This window comes from Oncorhynchus mykiss, chromosome 26 (assembly GCF_057628025.1).
Source record: "Oncorhynchus mykiss isolate SJ-2025 chromosome 26, ASM5762802v1, whole genome shotgun sequence".
NCBI classification, from domain to species: Eukaryota; Metazoa; Chordata; class Actinopteri; order Salmoniformes; family Salmonidae; genus Oncorhynchus; species Oncorhynchus mykiss.
In genome coordinates, this window is record NC_143047.1 from 21,561,746 (window position 1) to 21,572,649 (window position 10,904).

The 10,904-nt window shown below is 42.9% G+C and overlaps 1 protein-coding gene and 1 pseudogene across 2 annotated transcripts; one reads left to right on the plus strand and one right to left on the minus strand.

The window, feature by feature from the left end:
- Nucleotides 1–1,213: 1,213 nt before the first annotated feature.
- On the minus strand, nt 1,214–8,599 carry LOC110506617 (protein phosphatase 1 regulatory subunit 3E). The gene has a single exon (XM_021586363.3). The coding sequence runs from the start codon at nt 7,157–7,159 to the stop codon at nt 6,236–6,238; it is 924 nt and encodes a 307-aa protein (XP_021442038.2). The 5' UTR covers nt 7,160–8,599; the 3' UTR covers nt 1,214–6,235.
- A 34-nt stretch (nt 8,600–8,633) lies between these two features.
- On the plus strand, nt 8,634–10,667 carry LOC149971421 (uncharacterized protein C16orf46 homolog; annotated as a pseudogene). Its single transcript, XR_016492282.1, has 3 exons — nt 8,634–8,825; nt 9,197–9,427; nt 9,697–10,667. The product of XR_016492282.1 is annotated as an uncharacterized protein C16orf46 homolog (transcript).
- The last annotated feature ends 237 nt before the right edge of the window (nt 10,668–10,904 follow it).

Here is a 10,904-nt window from a genome sequence, read left to right on the forward strand (position 1 = left end):
CCCTATAGAGTATTTCACTATTAAGATTCCATCCTATAGAGTATTTCACTATTAAGATTCCATCCTATAGAGTATTTTACTACTAAGATTCCATCCTATAGAGTATTTCACTATTAAGATTCCATCCTATAGAGTATTTTACTATTAAGATTCCATCCTATAGAGTCTTTCATCATTAAGATTCTGTCCTATAGAATGGTGCTCCAGAGGAATCAATTTTTTGAGAGGAAACTAGTCGATGGAGAGCTAAATGCAATCTATTGAACAGATCAATGACTAGCTAATGAAATGTCATGGTAATATCATATGGCTGTAACTGGAACTCTGTGTGCCCTTGCATATACAATAGATACCCTATACCATGAAGACATTATAAGAATATGCCCATCCATCAAAATTGAAAAAGTCAAGGACACCAAGAGTACTTGTTCTCTGGTATACAGCCTACATGTTAGAGACAAAATTGTGCCTGAAGTCAACCCTCCTGATCACAAGAGATCCCTCACCCTGTCTTCCTGCCCCCCAAAAACACCCATCGAACCCCACTCCCACCGAGAACACTGAGGGGCATGCCAACAGAGCTGATCAATTCACAAGGACATGTGTCTCGTCATGACTGCGGCGAGGGGCTGGGTGGCTGACCACCGCAGCGCAGCAAGACATACTATGGCCTACAGGACTAAGGCCCTGTGTGGATTAGACGGTCGTCTGATAAATGAGCCAGTCAGCTCAGAGCAGCCAGACAGCAGTGGAGCATTCAGAGGAGAAAATGAGATCTCTCATAATACAATCAAAATCCCACCCTGCAGGGAAATGAATCTGTAGAGCTTTGTATTAAACCTGGGTCATCTCAGAGGATACTGTGACATTGATTCTAGTTGACTTAATAAAGCTATTGTAATGAAACGTTAAGGTAAATGGTTATTATAAACTGGTTGGTTAGAGCACTGAATGCTGACTGGCTGACAGCCATGGTATATCAGACTGTATACCACGGGTATGACAAAACGTGTATTTTTACAGCTCTAATTGCGTCAGTAACTAGTTTATAATAGCAAGGCACCTTGGGGGTTTGTGGTATATGGCCATGCGATGTGTCGTGCTTAAGAACAGCCCCTAGCCGTGGTATATTGGCCATATACCACACCCCCTCGTGTCTTATCGCTTAACTATACCATATAGTTATCATATAGAAAACTACAACACGTTTTCATTTCCCATCACAAAGGCCTTTATTGCCGTTGTTTTAATAAAATATAGGCTACATTACAAACTCACCATAAAAATAACAAGGGTACTTCTGCCGTGCATGCAAACAGACAGACTACAGTGATAAACATTAGCGCCAAACAACACGCCAGACACCAAGACACATCAACACAGACAGATGATGGATTGCAGTACTAAGGTTTGCATAGGTTCAAAAGACGAATACTGATAACCTTATAGGTCAAACCAAGGGAAATTCACTTCCTCCACTCCACATATGAGTAAAGTGAACTTGATTTGAACTATTTCAGATGTATAACATTTCACAGTGAGAGAGAAAGCTGTGTATGAAACATGGAGAACATCTTGGTTAGTAGCATTTCACAGGAATACGTGTAAAGTCGGAAGAGGCATACCAAACCAAATCATGCCTCTTTTCCTAGCTTTTCTACTTTCCTACTCAAAGTGCACTATGAACTTTGAGTAGCTCAATATTACAATCATTAGTCACTCCTTTCAGACGTTTCAGATACTCAAAAGTGTATGTTGTCTTTAGTGGCATGCATGCAACTCTTTAGCCTAAAGACCCCCTCAGCTTAGCCCCAGTACATACTGTCCAGTATGATTTGACTGCTCGACCTATTAGCACATGTTGATCAACCTACCATAACATCCCTTCACAGCTTAGACCTCTTATGTGTTCCTTTCAGTATGAACTCTAAACATAAGGCAATGGAACCATCTTTAGTCACACCTTATACAATAACCCTATCATTCCTGGGACCACACCCGCATTTTGGCATAAGGTTCAGTGGCGTATCGGAGTTTTAAAGGACATTTCCTGAAATTCTATTTTGTTCAGATCGTTTTTAGATTGGATTGCTATTGTACATGTATATTTGGAGTGACTTTGTAGTTCTGAGTTGGGTATGCATCCACCGCTTGTACATGTATATTTGGAGTGACTTTGTAGTTCTGAGTTGGGTATGCATCCACCGTTTGTACATGTATATTTGGAGTGACTTTGTAGTTCTGAGTTGGGTATGCATCCACCGTTTGTACATGTATATTTGGAGTGACTTTGTAGTTCTGAGTTGGGTATGCATCCACCGTTTGTACATGTATATTTGGAGTGACTTTGTAGTTCTGAGTTGGGTATGCATCCACCGCTTGTACATGTATATTTGGAGTGACTTTGTAGTTCTGAGTTGGGTATGCATCCACCGTTTGTACATGTATATTTGGAGTGACTTTGTAGTTCTGAGTTGGGTATGCATCCACCGCTTGCAATCCTGTTTTTGAAATGCTATTACACTCCATAATATGGTAGCAGAAAGACATTCAATATGCGACACATAAAAACAGATAAACATCAGCTAGTGATCATAAAATGTGGTTACATTGTGTTGACAAACCCCATACTGTCTGTTTCTGGAAGCCTATCATCCTTCCCCTATAAAACATCTTTACCTCCATGACATATTCACAAATGTAAATGTTTGAAATGATTAAATGATTGAAACAATTCATGAGTGAAATCATACTGTACTACATGTACACTTATTGAGAGAATATTTGCAGTTAACAGAAATCATAAGCAAAAGCTACATGAGGAAAAATAACCATTATATTTCATCAGACTTAAGAACATAAAACAATCTCTGACAAGGCGTGACATCTTGTTAACCACAGTAGTCTTTGTGGAGATACAGCTGCCGTGTGTGGAACTCACTGACTGCACAGACCAGCATGTTCCTGAACACAGTGAGGCCAACCAGCTGTCAACCAATGGTCATGTCTCAACTCAAGACTGGGCTGCACAATTAATCGAATTCATGTCGAAATCACATATTGACATGTGCAATATCCATATTATAAAAGAACCATATCATATACAATATTTTTGAAACGCATCTCAGCCTTGAGTGACTTCAGGTTTTAGAGTTAACGTTTTTTTCTCCTCTTGCGGCTGCGTCGCACACACACTAAGCCTCGCCCCCTGTCACTCAAGCAGCGCAGTTCCTCCCCCTCGCTGTTAGATGATTGACTATACATTTGCATGTTGTTCCGTTTGGTCAACGCAGTCAACAAATTGTTCCAAAACAAGAACGATGCTGCTTTCCACTTGCTTCTTAATATAATTCAATATATTTCTATAATTCCAACAGTTCACCCAAATATTTTGATCTTCATCACACTTCAAATCGCAATAGCCATATTTGTTCAAAATAAAAATCGCTGTTAGATGTTTTTGCCAATATCGTGCAGCCCTAGGGGTCGGTTAATGTCATGGTGGACGTGAGACTATAAATTTGGTTATTTTGGTCCAACCAGGCTCTACGGATTTCTCATGGAGATATTAGAAAGAGCCAACCTCTGGACTCTGGAAACCAAACCACTCTGCTAAATTGTATGAGTCATTTGGACATGCTCAGTGGTCAGTCTATTTTCCATTTTCAATCTCAAGGGTTGAATAGTCTGGCCAAGCTCCCTCCAAGTCCTGGTTCATGTAAACACAGGCTTTTCTTACTGACCACCATAGCCAGACAGTAACTAACTACATTAAATAACTACATCTGTTAGTCTCAGAGATGCATTCCATTTTCTAAACAGATACATCTCCAAGTTGCTGATCTCTCAGAGGTGTCCTAATAAAATCTAAATATTGATTCATTCCAAGCATTCATGTCATAGAAAACTCCCATAAATTATAACCCAAATAAACACAAACTCGAATGTAAACATGCTGTACATCCTGTACACAAATAGACAAACCATTTGTGTAATGTGGGCTGTTGAGTTACATAACCTAAGTTTTAGTTTGCCATCCATCCATAATGAGGTCTCTCACCTCATGTCAGGGGTGTCAAAGACAACCAGGTGAGAGAAGTTCCTTATTAGTTATTGACCTTAATTAATCAATCAAGTACAAGGGTGGAGCAAAAACCAGCCGACACTCTGCCCTCAGTGGAAGGAGTTTAACACATGCATTATGAGATGACAATGTGCCAACAAATGAGTTCAGCATGAAGCACCAGTGCAATAGCATCAACTGTATGATATGTACTCCTACCAAACACTGCTCTTTTCTATATCATCAGCCAAGTCTAACATTACGACTTTGAAATCAGTAAAAGTAGTTCAGATGCTGTCATCACCACAGTTCTACTGTAAAATACAACATTGCACAGTGGAAGTTATTTACAAAATACTGACAATGAAATGCTACTGTTTTACTGGACTGGGTGTGTTTAAAAAAAAATGGCATGAGTTTGACTATTTTGGTTCTACTGTATTTCATAAAAAAATAATGTTTTGTTTTGTTCAACCTGAATAAAAGGAGAAAAACCTGGATTTTTTTGGAAGATCGTCAGGTCCACACACCACAGAAACGATCTGAGGTAAATGTATCATTTTCCACAGCAACAGTTGCATTTCAGGTCCAACAAGGAACAGAAACAAAAGTACAACAGTATCTGTCTCTGTCATTTATCATTGTGTAATAACACTTATAAAATGGAGTAATATCCATGTGGATACTGTATGGGTGAGGCAGTGGTGACTGACTCTGCAGTGGACCTTAGGGTTAGAGCTATCCTCAACTATTGTTTACAAGACACCTGGTGAATTATTGTGACTGGTTGAGATCAAGAGTGTCACAACAGGAACGTTGTAAAATATCACCTGTAATGCCATTAAGTTTAGGCAGATCTGTGATTAGTGGTGCTGGAAATCAATTAGACACATGCAGACTGCACTGCAGAGAAAAATCTAGTATAAGATCCTGAACAAAATGTTCTGTACAATAGTTTTTTTTGTCAAATATACATGTCCTCTAGTTTAAAATAATGCGTATAGCATATGCATTATTTGGCATTTGAGAGTGGTAAAGATCCACATGTTATTATGTTAAATGTTTGGGGGTTATACCAAAGCATCCTAATAGGCTAGCCTACTGCTAGACTGTAGGGCTCCACTCTGACCCACAGTCTACTCTCCTGCTATTGGTTATCATCCTCTGGAGAAAAAATGATGGTGCATTTATAACCAGCGAACAAGGCTCGTGGGATGATTTCCTTTTTCTAACATCATCTCGTTGAGCAGTGTTATAGAGAGGGTTTAATAATTTCCACAACATTTAAATATTCATGTTCAAATAGTTATAAAACTGAATACACCCAATATTGATCAGGATAAAAGCACAGCAGCGTTCCCAGTTAGTTATAAGGGGTATTATAAGGCATTTCCAAGAAGATGAAAAGATGAGGAATTGGTAAGATAAATTACAATTTGATATTTCCTTTGTTGGTCCAGTACGAATATTGTTGTGACTGGGCCTCGGCCTGCCCCATCCGCTGGTTTTCAGATGAGAGAGAATCGGATTGAAATCCGGCATGAAGGGTACACAGGGGGATGCACGTGAGCACAGTCCCATGCTATCGGAAATAAACAAAGATAAGACGTGCGGGAAGCTGTCTTAGAATTTTTCATAACCATTTTCCTCCGTTTTTTATAAGCAGTCGTTGACAGTTAAGACATCGCACAAGATGTTTAATAAAATAGTCAAAGGAGGGGATGGAATCGAGCATCGCTGCGTTTTAGAGAGGGATAGTGATGTTTAAATGGGGTATATTCCTGGCACGTTTTCAATGGCACGTGTCATTACATAAGAGTATAGTTGTGCCACACCAAAGGGCACAGGACTACAAAGCTCCCAACACCAAGGCTAATTATCATACAGCAGATGTACCTCCCGCGCCGGACACATAATGAAGGGCTTGTCTTTCAATCCAGTCAAATCTGTCAAACATGATGACATGAAACAAAACCATTGTGACCGTGGTGGGGGGGAAGTAAAAAATGACTGAGTTTACAGCTGGACACGGCGGTTGGATCATTAACACAATGTGTAGAGGCTAAAGTCGATGGTAGCCCTATTCTTCCTTATGGTGAAGCAGTGCCCGTTGAGAGATTGCGTGCTTTACACACACAGTGCACCGGTGAGAACGCCAAGGGCGCATGCAGGTTAGATGAAGTGAATCCAGCCATCCTCCCACTCACGGGGTGGAGAAATCTTAAACCTGTGGCGTCGCACTTTGTAGTTGACCCCGTTATTATTGTCCCAATACTCATCTCCACCAACGCAGTATCTTATGGCAAACTGGAATGTGCCTCCGCTCTCCAGAAACGTTGTTGGGGTGATTATCTTAAAGGAGAATTTGTCTGTCACGCCGTTGCTTGATTCTGGGACATATGATGCCAGACTGTCCATGAAGGTTATCCAGTTGTTGATTGAGAACCTCAAATAGACACTTTTCTCGAAAGCCATGTTCAAAACCCGCACGACGCCCGACAGACTGAACTCGTCGGCTTCAGCACACTCCAACAACACTTTTACTTCTTTCACTTTCTCAGTAAAGCCTGGTAGGGTCCCGGGGTTCTTGAATTGCAGCTCCATAAAAATTGACTGGGTGGTCGGTGCCCTGGGGAACTTGTCAAAGGGGTTCAGGTGGAGGGGACCCCTGTCGAATGTGGCCATTATGCGCTCCGGCACATCGGGCATGTCTGTGTCATTGAAGTGCTTCACAGAGGTGAGCTCCAGACCCAGAGAGTCGGCGAAACGGACCTTTTTCTGGCTGCAGGGACTCCGGCTGCGGGAGATCTCAAGCTTTGCTCTCTCTATGGGGGTCGGCAGAGACTTGCACCTCCGGCGCAGGTTCGGACTCTGCGGGGGTTTGAGGAAGGATTCCCGGCCTCTTGGTCTCTCATCCACCACATGGTGCATCTCGATGGGCTCGCTGGTTCCGTTCAGCTCCATCCCCTCCACGTCTTCTAGTCTCGGGTCTGCTGCCAAGCTCCCGAACAACCCAGCTATGCAGCTGTAGTTCCTCGTGAGGCAGTTCTTGGGAGGCAGCATGACCACGACAGAGCGCACAGCCTCGGTTTCCATAAAGCGGGAGAGTCGCTGGTCTTTAGTCGAAGTCGTCGTGATCAGAGGCACTGAGAAAGGAACACACCGTCAGGTGTAAGAGATAAACACACGTATAGGCGCCGTAGTACCACGTCAGACTGTGACACTGCGCATTTCTGAACCAATAAACCAAGCTTCTACAAGTGCAGCTAGAACAACGCACCACAAAAACCAGACATGCCTTCCTAACGTCACTTTAGATTTCATTCACAGGCATACAAATTCGTTCATTATGAAATAATATGAAATATGGGATTCCCGTATCACTGGACATTTCCAGCAGCATGGCCCAGTTAATGTGTGTGTGGCTGAGCTTACAGTGCACATAAAACTAGGGGACCGAGTGAGAGACATGACATTACAGTCATCAGGTTTGTGCCTGGCTGGACCACGATGTTCCAAATAGCACGTCCCATTTCTTGCCTGACGACTCATCCTGCTATATCGATTGCTTCATGGGAAGAAACGTGAGTGGGCGTGGCGTTTGGTCGGAGCGATGTGGATGGGCAGCTAGGCAACTCACGTCGGCCATGAGCCAAAAACGCATAACTTCCTTTCTCAGTTTTTTTTTATACCGAAACAGAGGTGAGTGCCCACTTTGTTATTGTTTCAATCAAGGACTCTAGCTTTGAGAGTATACTCTAGATACCTGTAAATAACTTACATAATGTAACTGAGTAGGCCTATGTAAAGGACGTCACACTGCTTGTGAGTACCACGGCCGTCAAGAAGCGTCAACAGTCGGTGCCACGCGAAAAGATAAACTATTCGCTGGCGCACGTGGGGACAGTTCAGGTTGAAGATTTTCCCACATCCCCATGTGCTACAGCTACTGTAGCCATACTATGAAGCATTGGCCAATCTGAATCAGTGCTAGACTTGGGTAGGAGCTCACCGGAGCTCAGTACCAGCACCTCAAATGTTCTACTGCTCGAGCTCCTGTTCATTTTATAGAATATTAGCTCAAAAGTGTTGTGGAGCTCGTGCACCTAAATGTAAACAGTACTCTCACCTAAAATGAATACCTGAACCTATTTCAATCAAAGTCAAGCACTGATCTGAATCAAATTCACTTAGGCCCATGCCCACTATTTTATAGCCTTACGTTATACAATATATATTATAATACTGTTATAATGGGCTATTTTGGATCATATTGTATAGGACAGTTTACTATAGATTACATACATTTTAGGTTTAGTCTTAATTATAGATATTGAATGAAATAGTCAGCAACATAGTGCACAGACACCATGCTGTAAATCAAGAATTGTAACAAGCAGCAAATCCAGGTCTAGAAATTGTTACATTTTCTTAGATAACATGGAAATTAGCAATAATCTGTCAACTGCAATTTGTTTTCTCACGCCCCCTCCCTCCCATTTTCCTCATCGTTTCCCCTGCGTCACTTCTGAGCGCCCTGTTGTAGCGGAGTTGTCACGGCAACGACGTTCTATCTCTTCACCAAACACTTCGTGGGCCAAGCACATCTTTGATTTTGTTTGAGGGTGTCTCCTGCAAAACTGTAATACATATTTGATGACTATTCTATGTGACTGCCTATTAAGTTGAATGTAAAAACCTCAAGGAGCAAATGCTTAGATGGTATTGCTGAGGAAAATGTCGAACTCGATCCCCTTTAATGGTAAGTTGTCTCTTTTACAGCCTTGCTTCTGGCTTCAGGTAACAGAACAACATTCCTACTTCAGTTGCTAACGTTAGTTTACCTAACGTTAACGTTAGTAGCTAGGCAGAAATGTGAGGTTCTCTTGCTAGCTAGCTAGAATGTTTATGAATCCATTTAATGGACAGGTTTTGTAAACAGGGTCAACACGTTTGTTAACACTTGAGTTAACATGTCATACAGTTGAGTTAAAGGCTACATGTCTTCAGATATCTTACAAATCGTTTTGCTTACAATTAATTATAGGTTGCTTGCTGTTTGTGTATCTCCACTTTTACCAACGAGCCTACAAGATGAGTGCCGAATTAGGGATGCTTTTTCACTCTCAACAGATTTCACCCTGAAAGGCTCATCTTCGAATGGACAAATTCAAGGAATGGGATCAGGCGCCTGTAGAAGTGGCTGAAGATAGAAGTGTGGCAGTCGAGTACACATGATGGGACCAGAGCTGCCAACTACCCAACAGGGGCCATGTCGATGCCCTTTTGGATATCAGCGATGATACCTCATCCAAAGAGCAGGAGCCATTTTAGTTTATCTGTCTCTCCAGATGGGAGGAAGCTGTAAGTAATCACTGTGGTTACTCTTTTATTTTTTGACTAGATTGTGAATGATATCCAGCCATATGTCACATTAGGCACCAGATACACACTCCAATTACATGTGAGTTAAGACAAAGTGAAAGTATCAGTATGTTTATTCACTGTTTATAACTACATTCAATCTCAGAAATCATCTTAAAAGGTAAAACCTAATTTTCTCTAAGTTGCAATACACTGATTAAAATGGAATTACGTTTCCCTTAATGCTGTTGTGTTCGTTGTTGAGACAGATCCGGGGCTGGGGCAGAACTACTCCACTTGGCTGCCTGGTTCAGATCCAGAGGAGAGGAAAGAGGGTCAAGACTGGAGACACAGACCACCACTGCCACCTGTGTGTAGACCTTGTGAAGTTCTCGGATCCCCTTGACTCTGAGTCCAGCGTAACCCACTCCCCTGAGTCCTTCTGGGATTCCTCCCTGGACTCATGGGAGAACCCCCCCCCCCCACAACCCTGGGAGACTTCATGAACAGACTCTACAGTCAAACCTCTAACATCTCTTCAGAGGAGTCCCCACCAAAGTCCTTCAGGTACCTTCAGAAAGCCACACAGCAATTGACACTCCAAGACAAGATGGTGGAGGACAAAGTTGGGTGTGTGAGATCAGTGACTCACTGCTGGGCTCTGCCCCCTCCCAGGGTCACGACCACTCAGCCTCAGAGTGTCCTATGACGCTGATCATCAACAGCTTCACCATCCTACCACCCGTGAAGGCCTCCCAGTCCAGACACCCTAGGATCACCAGCCAGCTCCGGAGGGAGGAGGCCAGCCCGGGGCGCAGTGCCTCAGACGGGGAGACCGCAGCGGCTGGGTCAGACGGTGTCACGCCTGCCTGGGAGAGCGGAGGTGGTGTGGAGAGCCAGCAGTCGCCACCTGTTGTCTGCTTTCAGCATCCTCATCCCCAAGAGATGTGCCATACCCTCAGCACTGTCAGATCCTCTACCCCGCGCCACCTACCCCCTGGACAGACACCTCAGACAGGATCCCCGGACCAGCAGTGCTCAGACTCTACTTTGGACTGAAGACCAAGATTCTGAAGCGTGCAGAGCCAACTGCCCATTCTGTTTGGGAACAGGGTGCCCATCCCAGCCTCTGCACAGAGACTACTCTGAACAGAGACTGTTACTTTGCACTCCATACTCTCTCCCAACCCAAAAGCTCAGTCTTTGTGGGTTTGTGATTAAAAATAAGCTTTCTGTGAAATATCTTTTACATGACAATCTTTTACATGACACTGACAAATTCAACTTGGTCGTTTTAAACTACATGGAATTGACATGAGTTTACAGATTGCTGTTAGTTCTATTTGATTTATAGGCTATACCACCTCAGCCTCATTGTATAACCAGTTTATTCATGCGTGTCAAAAGGTAGCATTTGGTCCATCATCACACATGCCATCACTCTTAACATCAGCAATGCAAAGTAGTCCAGATTGCT

What these genes read in the sequence shown, in the direction of transcription:
- LOC110506617 (XM_021586363.3), bottom strand. Translation starts at nt 7,159, where the DNA reads ATGGAAACCGAGGCTGTGCGCTCTGTCGTGGTCATGCTGCCTCCCAAG.